Below are 23648 nucleotides of genomic sequence, written 5' to 3'. Positions count from 1 at the left end.
TCAAGAAAATCTTGTGACGTTTTCCTTCGATAAAGCTTTCTAAATGTTGAAAGAATGGATAACGGTTATATGCACAATGTTTTGGTAAATGTATATGTACAGATACTTTTGTAAAATTATTTCCCCAAATACTTGAAACAGTGACAACGCAATGGCAGATTTGAGCATTTTAACAACTTCGATCAAAAAGAAAATTGATACCATTTATAATTTCTGTACAATTAATCTAATAATCAACACATGATTATAGTATGGTAATGATCTTTTTAAATTAATGCTCTTTCTTTCCAAATGCTTCTTTATCTTGACATAGTTTTACCTTATTATTATTATTATTATTATTTAGTTTTATCTTATTTTCTTTTAAACATGATGTTGCAGTGAGTTTGCCCAAAGAGTCCCTGCCAGCCAAATCGTTTGCTGATATACCGCTGTGCCCTGATGAGACTTTTCTCAACTGCCACTTAGAAAATCCTGATGGTCGTTTTCTAATTTCTTAGTCACCAGAAGCAAATCAGTCAGCATGGGCTGTATCAATACTGAAATGGGGAAACCTGAACACACAGGCAACCGACCGTAGCGGATCATGGTCTTCATCTAAACCACTTGGAAAACCATGCATTGAAAACACGATTTACTTAACAAATACTTGTTTTTAAGCACCTACTCTGCACGAGGCCTGGTGCTGGGACCTGGGGACGTGGCGGTGGGAACGACGCAGACAGTTCCTGCCTCAGGAGAACAAACGGCCGCGTTAACTCATCAGCGTTAACATCAGCGCGCGTTGACTGAGTTCCAATGCAAGCTCCCAGGATATGGGAGTGAGCGGTAAACCTCCTTCCTGCCAACACTGTCAGCCCCCACGGACTCAGAGCAGCACGGATGGTGGGCGCACACAGACTACAAGCAGGTTGAAATCTAGATTCTGGTCTTGGCTCTTTCTCTTAAAATCTGTATGATTTAAAGCGAATCGTTTGCCCTTCCGTAGTTTTCGTTTCCTCGTCTGTGAAATGACTGCAGTAACACACGTCCTCCGAAGCGCCCTGGCAAGTCAGGTCTAGTTCACACGTGTTACATTAGACCGTGTCCAACACGTAACAGACGCTACTATTACATCAGTTATTACTGCCCCAAATCCTGCCTTACCTTAAAAACACTTCTCCATGAGCCATTCTTTGAAGGAATGAATGAAAGAGGATGATTTTGGCCAGATTAAGTGGGTTTGTAGCTGGAAGCCGGTATATGGGAAAATGATCTCTTCAGTGTGTGCCTGAGTTTGTGCTGCTCAGTGTAGTCATGGCCCGTTCTGCGCAGAGGACATTTGCACTACACCTAGTGACCAACATTTCTGCAGTTTTTTGGGTTTCACATCATTTCCACCTAGTGTATGTCGATGAGGGGTCTCCGCCGGGATGATGGCTTCTGGTTTCCACGTCGGTGACTTCAAACTGCTGTTTCCATTTCCGATGTCTCTTGAGCTCCACCTCTGTAAGGACGACAGGCTTTTGGGCAAATTCTCTTAGATGCACCAGAGGCATTTTCCATACACGCGTCAATATGAGCTTAGTGGGTTTTTTTTTTCCCTCATTTTTCCCTCTTCCCCACCAAATGCTTTTTCCTAATATGCTCTCCACTCAGTCACCTTTGGATGAGCTCCCTGGGCCAGAAACTTTGCAACCACGTTTGATTCTTTTCGTTAAGGCCCTATATTCAAACAGTCTCCACATCCTGTTAACTGTAGTGGAAGATCTCTCAAGTCCACCCATTGATCCGTCCCTCCTCCTCTCAAAGGGTTGCTGTTGGCATGTGGGGGCGTCGTGGGTTGAATTGTGTTCCCTCAAATAATATGTTGAGGTTCTAAACCCTAGTATTTCAGAGTGTGACCTTAGCTGGGAAGAGGATCATTGCAGGTGGAAGTTGAGATGAGATGGTCCTGGAGTAGAGTGGACCCTTTTTTAGTCCAGTATGGTGTCCTCCTCACATGTGACGACACAGACACACAAAACGAGGATGGCCGTGTGATGACGGAGGCAGAGGTTGGATTTCTGCTGCCACTAGTCGAGGAATGTCTTGGGGGCTACCAGACACTGAAAGAGGCAAGAAAAGATCTGTCACCTTGTACCCTCCTTCAGAGAGAGCGTGGCTCTGCCAACACCTTGGCTGAGGACTTGCAGCCTCCAGAACTGTGGGAGAATACCTCTCTTTTGTTTGAAGTCACCCCGTTTGTGGCTATGGCAGCCCTAGGGGACTGCTGCAGGGGCAGGAGGCCTTCCTCGTTTGAGTTGCCCAAGCACCTGTCAGAGGACAAGGGGCCTTTTCCACTCTACCTGTGACTGTGACAATGAAGACTAGCCACGCCCACGTTTCTGAAAGCTCGAGAGTCCTGCTTCTCCTGGAGCAGCACCAGTAGGTCATCATCTAAATTGTAATCCTTCCTCCCCTGAGTCCGGACCCTCCCCGCACGTTTCCATCCGGCAGCCAGAGCAGCGTTTCTTCAAACGTGGGATCCCTCCCCATCTCCCTCACCCTAGAATCCTTTGTGGGCCATTGATGGTGGTAGAATAGAGTCCCCTTTATAAACAGGCCTTTTTTACCTACTTTTTTACCTAATCCATCACCGTCTTTGCCTGCTTAGACTTCCTCCACCCTAGTCAGCTTGTTTTCAGTTCTAGAAAAAGAACTTCATTCTTCTGAGAATGACCTGTGTGATGGAAGGCCCTCCCGGCTTTCCTGGCTACCCTCCCCCACTCCCATTTGTCTAATTCCTCTTTACTCCCCAGATCGCAGGACCTGGTTGTATACAAATTCCTAAGGACTCTTGTTCACTGTGGAAGGGAGTTTAAGAATGCATTCCATGCTTTTTTTTTTTCCCCCAAAGCAATTTTGGTCTTTTTTTTTTATTATTATTACACTGATGGATCATAGAAATCTTGTTTGATTTCAGGTCTCTATAAGGACTGGCCACGGAAGGGGGATATATGTGTGTCATATGAAATGTGGCTGAAGTTCAGAGAAATAGGTTTCATTTAATAGCTGAATACTGGATGACCTCACCATTCCTCTCACCCTCTGGCAGCGAGAGAGGAGCCGCCTGCGTGAACTGGGGAGGAGCTGCTGGCCTCAATGTGATTTTTGCAATGATCTGTGTGCTCTCTGGCTTCCTTCATAACCAGCAAATCAATTCCCACTGTACGTATTACACACCCCAGTGGCAGAGGCCATTTATTATCCTTCTGATGGTCATACTCTTTGTACATAACCAAGAAGGATTACAGAGGAGGGAAAGGACGGTTGTAACGTGGAGGAAGATATCATGCCCCAGCGCTGTGTTTCATCACGGGCCTTGCATGGATGCAGGAATAAAAAAGAGGCTTTCTTTCCAGACAGTTGGGAAACACAGATGCAGAATTTTCTTTCGAATGAAATCCATTTTAAAAACAATTTATGCAGAGAGAGGGTTGCAGGGGCAGTACTATATCCGTGCGTGTTTAGATTTCAGGTGCAAGTTCAAAACGATTAAGACGGGGACTGACGTTTTCTTGTCTACAGGAGTTGTTTAGATGGCTGTAATTGACTAGCTTTGTTCACCTAAGGAGCTTTTCGACACATCCTTTTATTTGGCGACATTCTAACATCAACTGATTCTTTTATTAATTTCTAACTTTGCTGTATACAATTTTTTAAACTCGACATTATTGATTCCAGGTTTTTCCTAATTCTTGAAATCCAGATGCTATAATTACTATTGTTAAACAAACAAATAGAAAAACATTGAATTGTGTTGACTAGGTACAAGAAAACTGAGTATCTTGAATTAGATATAAATGGTACGCAGTGAAATGTGAGTGTTATTCGTCCTAAATCAAACGTCCCATACTCAAGTGTGTGGATCTGAATGTGGATTGGAAACATTTCATCAGTGAAGCTAATGGTAAAATCTGACTTAATAGTGGGTTCTGTGCCTACATATTTAAACTGCTTAGTCATCTTATGTCAATAGATGAAAAGAACAGTGGAAATTTCCAAAGGTCTGAGAAGCTACTGTCTTCTCTGTTTTGCAGCGTTTGAGATTTTCCTGTTTTTTGCAAACAACACAATGCCAAATCTGTATTCGGTTTTCTCTTCTCTTTGAAGAAGTGAAACAGTGACACAGTCATTAACTGAAGAGGGGACCATGTGCAGAGTATTTTCCTGTAGCAGTGTAGAAAGTTCAGGGTTTCAGTTCACATAATGGTAAACGCAGTACGGTATTCTGAGTCTGTCTGTAGCCTCCTGACTGTTTTGCCTGTGGTAAACCAGAGCCTCCTGGGGTCTGCTTCCCGTTTAGCTGTTCTCACCTGACTGCATGTCGTTTTCAGTTAGATGATGCTCTGCACCTTCCTGGCAAAATACACCCAAAATCAACGAAAATAAACTGTCGATGTCAAGTTCAGTGCCTTGTGAGTCCTGTGCAGCCCAAACGACTAAAGTCATGGATTGGAATCTTAAGGGGAATAATGTATTTTCTCTTACTTTCTGCTGTTGTTAGTTTTTTGTGTTTCTTGTTTTTCTTCCCAAAGACTCTTGTTTCTGTTATTTATTTTCTTTCCATGGTACAATTGTCATTGTAGTTGATAGTCTTGAGGGAGGGATGAGCTTTTGTATATAAAAATCTTAGGAATCTGTCTATGAATTCCGTTTCTGTTAACGCTCCCACACGGCCTTGAACTGCTGTGGTTGGTCACTAAGTCACTGAACTACTTACTGTGGTACCAGCTTCTCCTCTGGTAATGTGTTTATAATCAGGACTATTTTTGGTTGAAGAAATAATTTACTGGATTATTTCAGAATCAGATTAGACAAACTAATCCAGGAACTTGGACCCTACTTATTATAAAGATTGATCACTGGTTTAGTAAAACCGACATTTTATTAAACCAATGATGATGTGTACCATCAATATTTACTGTTTTAATTAAATAGCAAATATATGCATTTCCATGTTTAAATCTCTTTAAAAATTAAAAAAAATATTGTCGTTTAGACAGATCGCATACATTTTTTGGGCTTGATGGAAAGTCAGCCTATTTCAAAGGAGCTCTGCTAATTACTGGAAGAAGGAAAAGGGGAAACAGCATCATGAGTACTTACTATTTTGTGATAGTTGCTTAGGGATAGCATTGTTTAAAGCGTTTTGTATCTGTTAACTCAGTCGTCGTATTGACCCTGGAATGTTGGTACTATTCTCATCTTCCTTTTCCATATGAGGAAACTAAGGCGTAGAAAGGAATCGCCCAGATTCCAGAACTTGTAACACTTAGTCACTAAGCCCCAGTAACTCTACTGAATACTCCCTGCGCGTAGCCATGGGAACCGGTGAAGGAGCGACTTCTGCCCCTGCGCGCCTTTCAGGTAGCCTCTTCATCTCCTCTCCTGCTTTCAGAAGCTTTGAAAACATCTCTTGCCGTCAATACTGAGCAGAGAGAGGAAATCAGAGCTAAATCAGAATAACCGCACATAATTCTTTCATGGTCGGTTTCAACAGAAAATGTCGGTATTGTACTAAAGAACATGAGCATTCCTAAGGTTGAAATTCTCATTCATATGTTTTCAATGATATGTTAATAACTCGTCTCAATTTTCAAAATGAAATAGTTAACTTTTAACACGTTATGTGCAAATAATTAAACGTAACCTTAATAAAGAGGGATCATTGTGAGTAGGTGAGATAAACAGGGCAATGGTATAGATTTTCAGGATTAAAAAAAATACGTTTGTTGTTTATAATCATTTGTCTCTATATTTCTTTTTAAATTTTTAATTGTAACACACACATAGCATCAAATATATCATCTTAACCATTATAAGTGTGCAGTTCAGTTGTGTTTAGTGTGTCTCCGTGGGTGAGCAACCAGTCTCCACAACTTTTTCATCTTGCAAAACTGAAACTCTGTGCCATTAAACAACTCCTCTTCCCCTCCCCCAGCCCCTAGCAACCACCACTCTACTTTCTGTCTCTATGACTTGACTGCTCTAGTTTATCTCATCTAAGTGGAATCACACAGTATTTGTCTTTTTATGACTTACTTCATTTAGCATAATAGCCTCAGAGTTCATCCATGTTGTGGCCTGTGGCAGAATTTTTTTCCTTTTTAAGGCTGAATAATATTCCACTTGATGGGCAGTTAGGGTGCTTCCACCGTTTGGTTACTGTGAATAATGCTGCTGTGAACGTAGGTGTACAAATATCTGTTTGGGATCCTGCTTTGAATTCTTTTGAATATATACCCAGGGGGAATATCGTTGGATCAGATGGTAACTGTATTTTCAATTTTGGGAGGACCCGCCATATAGTTTTCCATAACAATTGTACCATTTTGCATTTCCATCAACAGCACATAGGAGTTCCAATTTTTCCGTATCCTCATCAACACATTATTTTCTGGCTTTTCTTTCTTTTTTTTTGGATGGTAGCCATCTTAATGGGTGTGAGGAAATATCTCACTGTGGTTTTGATTTGCGTTTCCATATGCATATATCATTCTGTTCTCCTTTAGTAATCCATTATAGTGAAAAGGAACATAAATCGTTTGAGGCCCAAGTACCTTAAAAGCAATTTCATTCAACTTTACCTTTGCTATGTCTTTATTATTATTCTCAAAAATTTTTTACTTTTGGTTGTGCTTTAAGCCCAGCACTTATCTATTATTTCTCTGTTTGTAGCTGTTCTTCAGTTGCTGATGGAACTGGATCTGGAGAATTCTTCAAACATCTCTATTTTGTGCTGGCGTCAGTGTTTTCAGAACTTCAGCTAGCTCAGTGGCGAAGCCAGGGCTTCTGGTACATTATCTTGCTGATGGCTTCTCTCTGGTTCCTGAGGCTCTACCTGCATTACCTCAGCCAGTGGCTTTTCCTCCAGGCCATTTCAACTCCTGTGACAAAGTGAGTGCCTTCCCCTGAAACTCAAAGGCATGCATTTTCATCTTGAGAGACTAAGCAAAAGTACAAAAAAAGCTCCTCTCCCATCCATTTACCATGAGACTTAAAACGCAGGGATGATTTGAAAAGACGAAAATGTCTTTATCTGAGAGCAGGAATGTCTGTTACAGTTATATTCTCATTCTGTGGGTCTGTATATACAAATACTGTGTAACTGGTACATCAATATTTATTTAAAATTTAGCAGATTCAAATATGTTCTAATACCTGAGCAGAATCCAAAAAGGAATTTAGCAACAATATTTTATTCTATTTTGATTCTATCAGAGTGACTTATGTTGAAGGTATTTTAGAAGTAATGTAAGTATGATTTATCACCTATGCTCAGAGAAGCAAAGATTCCTGCTTCTGCAAAATGATTGAATTCAAACAATTACCAAACTCAAGCCCAGGCAGCTTCCTGGGCCATTATCCCCTGGAAAAAAATGACACTTCAAAGGTTATCTCTCCACAAACATGATTGCATAGACATTACAGATAGACAAACAGATAGGTGTCAATACAAGTGAAATTCATTTTCTCAAATGTAGATGGTGCAGATAAAAATAAAGATGTGCGTATATTTTCAATTAAGAAGATCACAGGCTACTTCAAGACACTGTGAAAAGGAATATGTGTGTATGTATAATACACATACAGTTTTTGATCATCTTTTGGAATTAAGTCACAAATACCTGAATCTATCATGGAATATGCAAATTTGTACTAAATAACTATCTTCAAGGGAGAATTTTATATAGACACTATATTCCTTTCTTCACTTTTTTCTTTCTCTCTTTTTGTGTGTGTGAGTTTCTGAAGCAGAAAGGACAAATATTATATGCTTCAGCTAGTTGCTTTTTGCTGCCCACTCTCTTGTTCAATAGAAAACAAAACTCTATATTTATTGGTTGTTAATGAAATGAGAGTGCAAAAAAATATCTTGACAGCCCAGTTTATTCCATTTCTTAAGCAACAGAGGACCTAATGTGTGAAGGTACTTTGCTGACGGTTGTCTAGGTCCGCAGGCTTGAGTCATACATGAGCTCCATGTCACTTTGTGGTTATGAGACCTGACAATAGCTGCGGCAGCAAGGGGCATTCTCTTCTGCTTTTACTCTGTGTCGGGTCCTCAGCTAAGAAATGCACCATTGATGGACCTAGAGATTGTCATTCTAAGTGAAGTAAGCCAGAAAGAGAAAGAAAAATACCATATGATATCACTCATATGTGGAATCTTTAAAAAAAAAAAAAAAAGAGGACACTAATGAACTCATCTACTAAACAGGAACAGACTCACGGACATAATAAACGATCTTATGGTTACCGGGGGAAGCGGGGTGTGGGAAGGAATAAATTTGGGAGTTTGAGATTTGCAAATGTTAGCTACTATATATAAAAATAGGTTAAAAAGAGAAATTTCTTCTGTATACCACAGGTAACTATATTCAATATCTTATAATAACCTTTAATGAAAAATAATATGAAAACAAATATATGTATGTATATGCATGACTGGGACATGGTGCTGTACACCAGCAGTTGACATTGTAACTGACTGTACATCAATTAAAAAAAAAAGAAATAGACACACATTATTTGATACCCACAGCAGCATATGAACAAAGCATAAAACTTTCCTTCAAAGCAAAGGTCAAGGAATGGATAAAATGAAGAACTCTTTTTAGTAGAGAGCTGATAAGCAAGAACGCACAAGCAGGATTAACTACAAAATAGCTTTCTAAGGCTGAAAAACAGGAAAGGAAAAACGAGAGTCGATGAAGGCTCACCTTTCATGGAAAGATGGTACCAACAGCTGGGTCAAGGCTGTTTGAATTACTAGGCTACCCTGGACTCAGCCCTGAGCTCCTTAGGTGCTGTCAGGTGGTCCCTTTAGGTGTTTTTGTTTGTTAACAGTGCCACTGTTGTATTTAGGGGTGTAGCTAGAGGAATCACTAGCAAAATGAATCAACTATGCCAAAATTCTGAAGAATTATGAGATTTATTTGTGTTTCTGACTTCTGTTAGAGATGGAGCCTTTACTAAGTCCACTGGTATATTTAGCATTTCAAATAGCCTATCAGTGAGTCTGTGTGAACTGCCAGGCAGTTTTTACTGTAAAGAGTGCTCTGCTCAGTGGATGAAACTGATCTCCTTGCTCTGACTGCACGTGAAATTTACAAGAACAAGGAACCAGGTGGACTTTGCCTTTTCCTGAGAGTGAGCTGCTGAGGTGGTACTAAGAAGAAGATGAAGACTCTAACGTGGAATTTGGGGGATCCTATTCAGTGTCCAGTTTCCTGTGTTAAAAAAAAAGAAAGCATATCGTTCTTTAACGTGTTTTGTATCGGTAGCATTTGAGACAAGCCTCCTCCTTTGCACACATGTGATGGCTTTGTTTTCCCACAGGTTCCACTTTTCCCCTCTCACAGTTGAGCTCTGCTACCCAGCCTCTTCACTTGACATCGGAGAGGAGTCGCTTGTGGTTGTGGTGGGGCCTTTGATGCTGAACGCAGCGATACTTCCCTTGGTTCTGATCAGATGGGGCTGTCAGCTACTGTTTGCCTCGTGCCCTGACGTCCTGTCAAAGCTAATCATTACCATGGGACTATGGACAGTTCTGGACCCACTGGCAGTGTTTATTGTGGATACTGTCCTGGGGGTAAGTCAAGTACAATAATCGGAATATGAGTCCTTGACATAGAATGTAGCCTTAGTGCACAAATCAGTTGACACGGGAAGTTTCAATAATCATGACCAATTCAAAATTCACCTTAAATTGAAGTTACTCGATTTTTCCTCATAGTTAAAAATTATGGATATCTAACAATCATTTTAAGTGTAATTTTAACTATGTTAAACAGACACTTGCAAAATAAGTAGAAAATAATGTTGGAGATCAAATTCAAACTAACTGGTACATTTTCAAAATGATCACAAAGAAGTTTTATTTTGTAACATTTTTGGTAACTTTTTTTTTAACGTTAAGGATTTTCACAGCCAAACTTTATAAAAAGGTAGTCATGCAGTTCAGTTGTTCCTTTAATTGGTTAGGTTATTTCCTTTTGATGTGTACTCTTCCATAACAAATCTACTCAAGGAGAATAAGAGCTTTCTAAACATTTCTAAGTAGTACATAGATTTAAAAATGACTCCATAGGCATTTATTTTGACATTTGTGATGTTTATGAAATGACAAAACAGTGCATTTTCATTCTAAAATATATAGTTTTAGGGCTTCATGACCATGAATGATGAACTAGCATACATGATTATGTATAAAAAATGGTGGTAATGATTCTAATATTGGGAGAGTACTGTGTACTTCTCAAGCACCTTCACACAATTTATCTGACTGCATATTTACAATAACACCATGGGTTTGGTGGGACAAGTATGCTTCCCACTTTAGAGCTGGGAGACACCAGACACACAATTACATAACTTGTCCGGAGCCACAGCACACATGGTAATTAGGACTAAAACCCAGATTTGTGAATTCTGAGGCTGGTGTGTTTTCCATTACACTAAAATCTCTACATCAAGTTTAAATTAGTATATTCTTTTGTGAAATCAAATGTATCTTTCCTGATGACAGTTATTTGACTGCCTCAAAATAGTTAACTTACTAGTAAAAGCTGGGGCTATGATTTGAGGCAGAATTAACGTGGATATTCGTGTGAATTTATTGCCACATCCAAATGTCCTTGTTGCTTTGAGTTTGCAAGGCCTAGAAGTTCCTGGTGAGTGTTGCTGGAACGTACTGGTTCTCAAACTTTAATTTGCATCAGAATCTACTGCCGGTCTTGTTAAAAAAAAACACGATGGGCCCTGACCCCAGAGTTTCTGTTTTGGCAGATCTGCGGTGAGAGCCAAGAATCTGCATTTCTAACAGCAGATGACATTGCTGCTGTGGGTCTAGGGAGCACGGTTTGAGAACCACTGGCAGCACAGCTGCGTGGAGCCACCTGGGGAGCGTGCTGGAAGATTAGGAATGCCAGTACAGCTTGAAAGAGCCGGGCTCCGGCAAGGGAAGAGTTAATGGGAAAGCTTTCCTGCCTTTCCTGTTAACCACCCCCTACTACCTGCCCTTTAGTTGCTTTGTCTGAGCTCCATTGAACTTGCCAAAAGCTTTAAATCAGATTAGCAAAGCCAACTTAAAGATATTAGCAAACAGTACAGTAATTCCAGTCAAAAAAACAACTTCAATTTGGAGTCACCGATTTTAAAGCAATTTTAACAGACAGAGGGAAAGGAAATCTGAATTTTAACTGCATTTTTGTACTGTAGACCTGGCTATGTAATATATACCCCAAGCGAGAAAACAGATGGGTAGTATAAATATATCAATATAAAATTTTATAAAATTATCCCCATTTCTTTCTTCCTTCCTTCCTTCCTTCCTCTTTCTCTCTCTCTCTCTCCCTTTCTTTCTTTCTTTCTTTCTTTCAGTAGGCAAGTATGTTTACTTATTTACTTAGTTTAGTGGAGGTGCTGGGGACTGAACCCAGGACCTCGTGCATGCTAAGCATGCACTGTACCACTGAGCTATACCCTCCCCTCTATTTCTCCTTTAAGAAGAAAATAAAGGTTTACAACTGGTTTATATGTGTGTAGACTATATTCATTGAGCCTAGTCGATCGTAGGGATGGGATGTTTTGATGAACTCTGCTTGTTAACTGTATTTGAAATGGATTCCACCATTAATAATGTGCTTTTGGAACGGGAGACCAAACTGCTATCCCAGCTGCACCGGTGGAGATGTGGTCCTGGGTGCAGTGGGAGGCAGCTGGGGTCCGCAAAGCCCGCTGCTCTCTCATTTCTCTTAGGCCATGCTATGCTGCGGCAGCGTGTCTCCAGCTCTGATGTGCTTGTGAGTCACCTGGGGATCTCACTAAAAGGCAAACTGATTCAGCAGGTAGGGCCTGAGATGCTGCACTTCAGCAGACTCCTAGATGGTGCCAAGGATGCTGGTTCTGTGGACCAGACCACCCTGTGACAAGATGCTGGGCACTTTCTGAGAAGGCCTATCCCTTCCCTTTGCTGTTTGCTAGGCTGGCTTTCGCTTGCTCAGGGTTCCCGAGCTGCCCTCTACCAGACTGGGGTCCTTGCTGTGCTGAGTCCACTGATGGCTTCTGAGGCTTTGTGTGAGAATTCTGACTTCTCACTTCCGAGTGGTATGACCTCCTTGCAGATTATTTAACATTATTGAACTAAAAGCAGTGATTCTCAAAGCTACACAACCGTGTGGATCGTTTAACGTTAATACGATGAACTAAAAGCAGTGTACTTCTAGCCTACCAGTGGATCTAGTTTCTAGCCTTCAGCTAAGGATTGGAGGTTGAGCCCTGTGCCAAGGGAAGTGTGCCAGTGCTGGGAAGGCTTGTCCTCACGTGCTAGCCTTTGCTCTCCCTCGGAAGCCTCAGTAGCAGGGTACACCTTGACAACACGGCAGAAGCGGGCGCCTTGTCCGTCAGACGCGGTTGCGTTTTCCACCCCATCCTGTTCTTTCACCCTCTGATGAGCCCCATTCTGGCTCTGAGTGGACTGAGCTGGATCCAACTGGATTTTTTCCCCACATTGCTGCTTCTCTCAGACTCCAGGTTCGCAAGGAAGGGACGGTGCCGTCAAGGTTTGTTGAGCAGGAGATGTGGAGAAGGATGCTGCCTGCATTCCAGCAGGACCACGTCCCACGTGTCACAGGTCCCCCCAGAGGCCCGTAGGCGGGATGCGCATCTGGTCCTATTGCAACGCCACACAGGAAGCTGTTGGGGAAGGACGTCCTTTATGCTCTTCCGAGATCTTCTCCTAAGGAAAGTCTGCTGCTTTCCTTCTCCCAGTCAGGTTCCTGAGACAGATTAATAGTGGAATGGTGCACTGCGTCAAAGGCAGCTGACAAAATGAGCTGCCTGAATTTACCCTGGGGCCTCTGAGGTAACCGATGGGAAAGCAGCCTCCAGGTGGGCCACCTGAGAACCCTTGCAGAGGTCTGTAAGCGGATGGAAGCCGACCTGGACCCCGGCAGAGGAGCAGAACACCCATATCTTTCTTCACTTGGAAGGAAAAGCTGAAGGCTCCTTCCCCATCTGCATGATGACGGTTCTCCTGTTAGACTCCATGTTTCACCGCAGATGACACCTACCTTTGCTGTTTTTTAAAAAATGCTAAAGCTGCTTGTGGCCCACTGATCAGCCGGAGTCCATAGTTGGATATTCTCACCAACTGAAATAAAAACATGGATTTTAACACGCTCTCCAGTGATTTAACAGCACACTGAAGTGTGAGAGCTGCTCCAGAGCAGTGGTTCTCAAAATTAGGTCCCTAGATGAATAGCATTAGTTTCACCTAGGAGCTTAAAACAAAAAATGCAAAAATCTCAAGCCCTGCGCTTCACTCACCACTGAAGCAAAAACTCTGGGAAGGGGGCCAGCCTCTGGGAAGGGACTTTGGGTTCTAATGAGACCTCCAGATGATTTTCCTGTGCATTACAGTTGGAGAACTACGGCTCCATGCGGCATCATCGTTATCCTGGATTCAGTGTCACTCGTGAGGTTGCGGCTGCCCGAGTTCCTGCCTCCAGTCCTTTCAACACTTCCTTCTAGTGAATAAAGCTGAGAATCATCTGATTTTTAAAATTCCTCTGTTTCTGTTTTTTTTTTAATTGAAGTATAGTTGATTTACAGTGTTGTGTTAGTTTCAAGTGTACAGCAAAGTGATTCAGTTGTACATACATAAATACCTACTTTTTTGGATTCTTTTCTATTATAGTTACTACAAGGTATTGAATATACTTCTCTGCACCATACAATAGGACCTTGTTTATCTATTCTATATGTACTAGTGTGTATCTGTTAATCCCAAACGCCTAATATATCCCTCCCCCATCTTTCCTCTTTGGTAACCGTAAGTTTGTTTTCTATGTCTGTGAGTCTATTTCTGTTTTGTAAATAAGTTAATTTGTATCATTTTTAAGATTCCACATAAAAGTGATATCATATATTTGTTCTTTTTCTGTCTGACTTACTTTGCTTAGTATAATCATCTATCTCTAGGTTCACCCATGTTCCTGCAAATGGCATTATTTCATTCTTTTTCATGGCTGAATAATATTCCATCACTCACACACACACACACACACACACACACACACACACACACACACACACACTCCACATCTTTATCCAGTCATCTGTCGATGGATATTTAGGTTGCTTCCACTGACATGATTTTTTGATCTCTGTCAGTGAGCCAAGAGAGATGATACCTAATTTTACTGATAGTTTTTATTATGGATTCATTTTTCTCATGTAAATCTAGAAGGAGATGTGGCAGAATGATTTGAGACTGAAGCATTGATTGATTGTGATGTTGCTAAGAACAGTTTGCCAGTCTCAGTTTGCTGGCTCAAAGGTTGGCAGTGCAGTCCCCTGACCCCCATTAACGATACTCTGCTCAATAATTCCACTGAGTTTATAAATTCATTCTCTAACTGAGCCCTGATCTAGATAAAAAATAGAGGAAAGATTTGCTATTGAATCTTTTAATTGATCAGCATGTATTTGCTCTCTGCACAGGATTTTAAAAGATACAGAATAAATAGGGCACTGTTCTTGGCCTCAGTAGAGGCAGATAAGAATAAACCATAAGAACAAAGATCACAAGTAGAATGCAAGTATTTTCACTCAGCAAAGAAGTCTTGAGAATCCATCTGAAGTGACTGTGGAGTATTAGAGCAGAGACTCGGGGTCGGGGGGACTGATTCTGTCCCAGCTCTGCTGTTTGTCAGCTATATGACGTTGGACAAGTCAACCTCTCCAGTCTTCAGTTTCGTCATCCGCATTACAAAACAGTAAGAATATTCAGAAACAGTAACACCCACCTTAGTCATTTCACAGTACTGTTGAGAGAATCAAATGAGAGACCAACTGGGGATAAACGGAACAACCTAAGGCACCCTACGTATTAAGTGAACAAGCATGAGGATTGTAGTATGTGAGGATACTAATGCTCTGCGGGGGATACAAGAGGTAGCAACCATTGCCCCAGGGGTCCGAGCAGGAACTTAGATGCTCTAGTTGAGGAATCAAAATCTACGCACACACAGACGTAGTAGGGCCGCGTGGGGTCAGGGCCGCGTGGGGTCAGTGCCACCTGGGAGGCAATGGCTCATTCCCTTACACCCTTCAGGTCTTTGCTCAGATGGTGCCTTTTCCGTGATGCCTTTTCTGATTGAAATATTTAATAACACACCCCACTGCTCCTATAATTTTTCCGCTTTTTATTTATTTTTTTTAATTTCATTCTTTGGGGAGGGGTATAGCTCAGTAGTAGAGTGTCTGCCATGCATGAGGTCCTGGGTTCAATCCCCAGTACCTCCACTGGAAAGTAAACAAATAAACCTAATTACTCCGTAATAATAATAATAATAATAATAATAATAATAAAAAATTTTAAATTTTTGTTCTCTAATTAATATACCATGTATGTTACTTAATCTTACATGCTTACTATCACTTGTTTTCTACCATCCACCCCTACTTAAATGAAAGTTCCAGGAAGGTAGGGCTTTTGTGTGATTTTATTCACTCTTTTATCTTCAAGCTTAATGATGCATAATAGGCATTCAATACCATATGTGTGGGGCAGATGAACAATTAGCATCTATTAATTAGATTATGTTATTGGCATCAAACATACGTCATTTTTTGTGTGTGTTTCATCAGTGAATCCCGTGTCTCTATTTTTTTACTTTTAAAGATCTGAAGTAGGGGAAACACATGACCACCGCTATAGATCTGCTGCTTAAAATCCTAGCAACAGACTCACATTTTGCAAGGTAGACCGATTAACCAGTACAGAACATAAAAATAAAAGTTTTGGTGTGGTGGAGGAAGCAGTAGTTGAGTGTCAAAACGTCTAAATTATATCACTGCCCAATGACTAATGGACTTTTTGGTGTAGAGTAAATACAACTTAACATCTCTAGGCTTCTGTTTTTATCTATACATGTGTACCACGGGTTAGTTTTAAAGTGCCCTATTAAGCTTTATTTATATAATTGTCAGTTTAAAGAGTAGAGAAATTCTTTTTTCTCTCTTACATTGGGTAAAAAATACCTTATTTACATTTTTATTACATAAGACTTCCACTTCCACTAGATCATGAGAGTCGTAATTAAAGAACATTCATGTTTTATAAAACTCAAAAGGTCAAAGATGCCACATGATAATGCCTTAGGTATGTAGCATTTTATATTTGCTTTTAAAGATCTCATTGCCTGTATTTATTTCTAACCCAATATAGAATATGTTTTCCCTTGTCTGAAATAAAGACATTATTAAACTGACCTAATGTAAACTTTGGTTTTCAAGCTCACATTAAATAGCCTGATAACTTTTTTTTTATAAGTTTCTAAAATAAGCCATCTATTTTATGCGTGGCACAAATTAAACTCCTTTCACATCTGCTTCAGAAAGAAAAGAATCTTTCCACCATCATATTTAATTTCTGCATAGCTTGTGCTTATTAAATTCAGAAGTTAATAGTACATAAATAAAACATGGCTTTTACTTTATGAATTGCATGTGGAGCACACATTTAAATGCTTATAGGGAAAATGAGAAAAATCCTGGTAAACCAACCACACAAACCTAGTCTTTCTCTTTTCCTTCATGCAGCTGAAGATCTGGTGATCTTCAGCACCTTGAAAATTTAATTTAATTTGAAAACAGGGGGGATGGTATAGCTCAGTGGTAGAGTGCATACCTAGCATGCACGAGGTCCTGGGTTCAACCCCCAGTACCTCCATTAAAACAAAACAAATAAGCCTAATTACCTCCAAAAGAACCCCCCAAAAAGAAAACAAAAAAACCCAAAAAACAAATTATACTATCATATGGTCTTTGCGTATTTAAATTAACCTAACTTGATGATCTAACTAACTTTCCACCCTAATTTTTTTCTTACTTTGTATTTCCTTTTGTCAGCGGCTTGCCCACAGCGGGGAGACTCCTGTAGCTGACGCAGCAAAGCTCTACTGGATGTTTGAAAGAACCATGCAATCAGGGATTCTTGGTGTGATGCTCACGGTGCTACTTTACATCCTCCTGTTCGTCATTTCATCTCTGATTTTGTATTTGTACTGTCTCAGGTAAGGTGTTTCAGTCTTTTTTTTTTATTATTATTTATTGAAGTACAGTCAATTACAATGTGTCATTTTCTGGTGTACAGCACAATGTCACACATACACCTGTTTAATATTTTACTTATTTATTATTGTATTATTTATTTATTTTGACAGGGAGGAGGTAACTAAGTTTATTTATTTTTGGAGGATGTACTGGGGATTGAACCCATGACCTTGTGCATGCTAAGCATGCACTCTACCACTTGAGCTATACCCTCCCCACCCCCGGTCCTTTTGTTCTTCAGAGCGTTCAGCCTCCAGTCTCCTTGCTGTATGATTAGGCTTTAAGAACATGGGTAAAGAAGAGAAGATAGAATCACGTCTCCGCGTCTAAGGTAGAAATCTCTGTTGTGTCTAACAGCTGTCATGAAGACCAGCCGAGGAATTATTTGACTTTTAGGGAAATATTTTCTCCATAATAGGGAGACCTAATTTTGCTGTAAATTGTTATACTTGTTTCTTCACACCAAGAACCAACAAGAGACAAAGAGTAATCCTTGGACACACAATGCCATTTTGGGAAATTTCTAGGAAAGCTTGTCTAAAATCCTCTTTTCCTCGTTCTCCCCACCCACTTTCTTCCCACTCTTCCCGCCACGTGAAGTGGGGAGTTGACTGGGACACTGGTTCCTTGCCTCTGTTCCATGAAGTTCTTCAGCTGGCTGTAATTACTTTGAACTTTGTGGCTGTAAAAAAAGCATGCATCTTTTTAATGACTTTTTTCCTTATTATAGGAAGAATATATGTTATTTAGTTTAAAAAATTGAAAAAGAATCAAAACGTAAATTAAAAAACACCAATCGTCTCACCATCGCAACAAAGCATTGTTAATCTTTTGATACATTTTTTCCATCGTTTCCTGTGTATAACTTTACAAAGTTGCTTGTGATGTGATAGATTGAGATGCTCTTTTCTAGAGATTCTTTTTTAAAATTTACCCTTTTACCCAATTTTTAATAGATGGCCATCTATAGGCATTGGCACATGGGAGAAACTCTGAGGACCACTGATACCTCTCAGAACATTTACTGCATATTTGGCTTTGCAGAGTTCCTCATAACCTTCCAAGTAAAGCCTCTGTTGACTTTACATGGATCCTTTGATACTAAATTCTTTATCTGAATAGTCCAAAAGATCTATGGTCTGCATACATATTTCTTTATAATATAAAAAGAATGAGAAACCACAATTTAAATGTCAGATTTGTTTAAGCGTTCCTATTCCTGGAAGCTGTACACAAATCTAAAGGATTGGTACTCGAGTTAATTAGTTTTTGGGGTGCTGGTGTATTCTTAACCATTGTCTTAATAGTGCCAAATAGCCTTATAACTTTTAGCTGCTGTCATTTATTACTTAGGAAAATTAATTTAGATTCAAATAATTTAAAGACAGATTTTGATGAGAATATTATGAGCATATTCATTGTCTAGTGAATATGTATAAGATAGTCAAAGATTTTCCACTTCTGAATCAATCTTCTTTACAATTTTCCTTACTAAAGGCAAAATATTATTTACTACAGTAGAAAAAAAATTCTGAAAATTTTATAGTTAATATATAGCTAAACAAGTTTTACCCTCCCCTAAATTGTCACCTAATTATGGGTATTCTGTGTTCTGAGAGGCAAAAATGGACTATGCATCTTATGACATGCTGGTACAGGAACAGACCTATTTTAAAAATTTGGATGGTACATTGCGTCAGCTCCAGTAAACTGAATAATCATAACCCAAATGGCTCATTGCTTTGGGTCCAGATCAGTTCACTATGGACCACTTGCCAAAAGCCCATCGGTAACCTCTCTCTGTTTCTCATACTCAAGCTCTTTGGTGTGGGCACTTGAGTTCATGCTATATGCTCACTCCCCTCCCTTCTTTTATTCTGCAAATAGAAGAAGAAATTTCTACCCCAACCATCTATTTCTACCCCAGCTATCTCCATCTGTCCCCACAAGAAGCTTAATCAGAGAGAAACAGAACATTCTTTGACCTGATGTTCTCTCTCTCTCTTTTTAAGGTTTTTCCAACATTATATTATGAAAAATGTCGGATATATAGAAAAGTTGAAGGAGTTTTACAGCAAAAATTTAGCATCTAGATTTCAAAATTAACATGCCATGATGTTCTCTTATGAAAAGAAAATAAAAGCTGGTCAGTTAAGTCTAAACTGTTGATCAGTCATTTGGTGAACTGTGTTTCGGTAAAATAGCCAGTTTCTGTAATGCTGGGTTAAAAGAAACTGGAATAATCTACTGGCACTTCTGCTTGTTGTTGTTTTTTTTTTTTAATCTAAGCTTGTGGGAAAGTGGGTATGTGAGTGTTGACCAGTGACAAATAGGTGTTAAGACAGTGCAGGTGCCTGAGAGAAGTGACAACGTGTAGATCGTCTTGCTGGCACAGCCCACATCCATGGTTCGGGCTTGTTTTAGGCCACTGGGCCGTGAAGGTTCCTTTTTCACTTCCATGTAAGTACTCGCACGAAATGACACAGTCCCTGTGCATGAGCCAGTGTTATTCTCCACTTCTCTGTGTCAGCCCGATGTATAAACTATACAGATCTTCTGAAGCGTTTTCACTACACTTATCGCTAAAACAGTTGAACAAAGAGTCAAACAAAACGAGCAACTGTTTTGGTTTGCTGCCACAAGCCAGGGAGAATTACAGGTGCATAAAATGGTAGGTTAAACTCTCTGAACCATGTGTTTTAAATGTTACATAAGTAGTCAAGTGAGAATGAAAAAGAAATATGGAGGCAAAACAACCGGAAACTCTGGACCAAGGACTGAAGGCAAGACGGTTAACTCTAGAGTTGACCAATCTCATCTCTGGACCCAGAAAATAGCCTGCAACACAGTAGACACACAACAAATGTTTGTTCAATTAAAAACATGAACGCATTATCTCAGTGCTGAAGAGACACATCCTCTTTCAAATAAAATGTGCCTTACAAGCTGTGTGTTCAAAGGACACTAGTTCCCAAGTGTTTTTCATTTGGAACTCTCAGCTGGAATATAGTGAAGGAGTGTGAAAGGTTAACACATGGCTCTCGTGTGTGTGAATTTGATTTATCCAAGTGATCAGGATAGGACTTTAGTTTGAATTCATTGGCAACAACCAACTTAAAAAAATACAGTGCCATGTGGAAGGAAAAAAAAATTTAAGGATCACAATAATGCACACAGCGGAGGAAAGGCAAAATATTTCGGCACGGTGTGTAAGAAATCCAGAGGACCTAGGGAAGTACTAACCATGCCACAGGTACAGAATGACCTCTAGCTGTCTTCTCGCCAGTTCTCTGCTCTAACTTGGTGCTTCCAAATCTCAGTTCCACTTTCGCAATCCCTGTAGTCCACCTTTCTCTCCAGGTTGTCTTTTTTTCTTTAATGATCTGGTAAGTAGGTTACTATGTGGCAACCTTAGGTGCTCAAAACTGCGGATGGGTTCCTGGTGTTCTTGGACACACTTGTGAGGGATCCATCATCCTGCAAAGCTATTTGGAGTTTAATTCCTATTGAAAAGAATGGTGACTAGCCAAGGGTTTCTAGAAAGCCAATGGAGGCTTTCTCCATACATATAAACATTTCAGTGTCACACACCTCATCTGAAGTGTTCACCAATGCTGCTAAAGAATATATGGATTTGAACACTTAAAGAAAAAAAGAATGAATTTTGGCAAGCGTATTGTGGTCACCCTCTAAGAAGCTCGACTTTTTACATGCTGTCTGTTCAGAGCTGTTCTTAGAACAGTATTTACACCAGTAGATAAGCAGTTTTCAAACTTACATCATAAGCACATTGACTACAGTATGTATAAAGCCAGACTGCTAAACTCATTTGTAACTTGTGGAGTTAGAAATGAACAATCATATTTGATTCTTCTTCATTTTAATGTATTTTTGAATTTAGAGCTATTTAAAGTTATATATTCCATCCTTTTCATGACTCTTAAAATACTGTATTAGCTAAATGTTCACACTTGTCCTTTTTAGCTTTAAAAGAAATGTCATATGCTAGGTTTCTGTAAATGACCCACATTCAGATGTGAACCAAACATAATAGCTTCTGCCATTCACCAGGCAATGAATTGCTTCAAATGTAGGACACAGGGCAGAGGACTTTGTAGATTACTTTGTTTCATTGTCCATCACCAGAACCTGTGGCATAATATGTGACCTACTTCTATAAACAATAAGGCCTAAGGCTTTATGAACAGGTGAAACATAGCTACTCTTTTAATTACATTTTGAAGAAATAATTTTAAAATGTAAAATTTTCAGACATATTGAATAGCTGTATTGTTAAATCAATCTAAAATGTTTCTATCATCACCATATAATGATGATATAATGATATCAAGAGTATCATAAAATTTTAGCTTTTTATTAAAAACAACTCAAACCTATAAAAATTCACAGTAGTACAATGAGCTTGTATAGTCTTCTTTTAGATTCACTAAGTAATAGAATTTTTTCATGTTTGCTTTTCTCTTTCTCTTCTCTCATCCGATATGATCCAGTATTTTCAGTTTGATACAATTCAGTCTGATATTTATACACACATACCCAAAATGGCAAAAAAAAAAAAAAAAAAAAAAGAAAATACGCGTATGTATGTGCTGTTTCTAATCTATTTGAAAGTAACAAATTTTCTTAACTAAATTGATCATGGAAAGTTTAAACTTAACATTTTACTGAATGACTCTGATACTGCATACAGAGAAAACAGTCTGCTGCTCTGACTCATCAGTGTCTACCAATGCCCAATTTATTTATGAAATTGAAACTTTCTACATTGTTTATCTTTATAGAAATTATTCTAACATTCAGTTGGAATCTTTCCCTTTTAAAGAGAACCAAAAAAGTGAATGTTTAATAGCTGGTCATCAACTTTGATCAGTATGGACTGCATAAATATCCCAAAGGATAAAGTCATTCACTTTTGGATAAATGTTATATTGCTTGACTGATTATATTACCAGATGAATTACGGAATTATCAACATTCAGTTTGTTTTTGAAATTTTGCAGATACAACCATAGACTGTTTTCTCCTTGTTTGTATAAACTGGTCTATAGAGCTGAAAAATAGGCTAAAAGCTAATAAAGTTTGGTAAGTTGACTCATTAACAACACATTGTGAAGCTTTTCACTGGGAAATGCCACTCAAAATGGTAGGGAAAAATTAAAAATAAAACTAAAATGTAATTGATCTTACACAGCGTTCCATATCCCAATATGTCATTTTGTTCTCTGTTAAAACATTTGTTTACCAGCCTGTAGATTCTGGCTTGGATGTTTATATAATTATTCTTTTACACAGAATGAAGGATATATAAAGAGGAGACAGACATTTCTTGGGCAAAAGGAACAGAAGCTAGCAGAAACAGGACTGTGATTCCTAATTAATTCAAAGTTAATTGCATTGTTGATAATCCTGCACTTAAAATCTTCATATAGAAAATGTTTATGGCAGCAAATTGACAGTAATTTAACTACATTAAATCTTACCACCATTAAAAGAAAAAGATGAATGTTACATTAAACAAGCTGAAGAGAATGGTAAAGACTAGTTCTTGTTTAACAAGACAACTAGCAAATCATTCAAATGGCCGACCTAGACTCTCACAACACAGTGAGAGCAGTGGTTGTATTTCAAGATGGCACCAAGCCATATGGCCCGTCTTGGGCCATCCGGGACTCTGGGTGGCAGTTTTGCTTTTACAGTCATTCCTCAGTATCTGTGGAGGATTGGTTTCAGGACCCCTGTGGATACCCAACCCTAAGGATGCTCAAGTCCCATCGGTGGACTTGTATATTCTGGGGTTCCACATCCTAGGATTCAATGAACTGTAGAGTGTGGATTGTGTATTAAGTTTGTGGTACATGGTCTGATCGTGTGGATGCAGAATCCAAGAATCTGAAGGGCGGCTGTATATTTATTGAAAAAAATCCGTGTGTAAGTGAATCTTAACAGTTCAAATCTATGTTGTTCAAGGGTCAGCTGTACTAAGAATCATCTGTAGATCACTTATAATGCCTAATACAATGTGAATGCTATGTAAATAGTTACCTACACACAGAAAATTCAAGCTTCACTTTTGGAATTTTCTGAAACTTTTTTTCCCAAATGTTTTCAATCCCTGGTTTGTTGAACATGTAGACGTGTAACCCATGGATGAGGAAGCTGATTGTATTTCCACTCTGCAATGAATGCAAAATAGTTGAGGAAGAAAAAGAAACATAGATCTTATTTGGCTAGAAGGATCAAAAAAATCTATTTTACTCTTTTGGAAAAAATCAAGATAGAGAATCTTAAATGAAGATATGTCATGGGTCAGTTATTTTCACTGACGAGTCTGATGATGGAATAAAGTAAACTTTGGAGTTAGCTCTGAGTTTAAATTCTCTGTCTGTTACTTATAAACAGTTAAGATGAACACTTTTTATTATAATATGTTAATATGTAAATGATAGGATTAAGGTAAGGCTAGATAGCATAATGAATGT

At 39.2% G+C, this 23648-nt stretch overlaps 1 protein-coding gene across 1 annotated transcript in view; it reads left to right on the top strand.

The window, feature by feature from the left end:
• OFCC1 (orofacial cleft 1 candidate 1) overlaps positions 1-23648 on the top strand; it is a 247041-nt gene that overhangs the window by 162486 nt on the left and 60907 nt on the right. Inside the window, exons 15-17 of the mRNA XM_032462476.1 lie at positions 6703-6921; positions 9367-9619; positions 16945-17108. Of these exons, the coding sequence (XP_032318367.1) occupies positions 6703-6921; positions 9367-9619; positions 16945-17108 (636 nt within the window). The remainder of the gene's footprint in view (positions 1-6702; positions 6922-9366; positions 9620-16944; positions 17109-23648) is intronic.

This window comes from Camelus ferus, chromosome 20 (assembly GCF_009834535.1).
Source record: "Camelus ferus isolate YT-003-E chromosome 20, BCGSAC_Cfer_1.0, whole genome shotgun sequence".
Taxonomy (NCBI): domain Eukaryota; kingdom Metazoa; phylum Chordata; class Mammalia; order Artiodactyla; family Camelidae; genus Camelus; species Camelus ferus.
The sequence above is the reverse complement of the archived record's forward strand: the minus strand, read 5'-3'. Positions and strand labels throughout refer to the sequence as shown.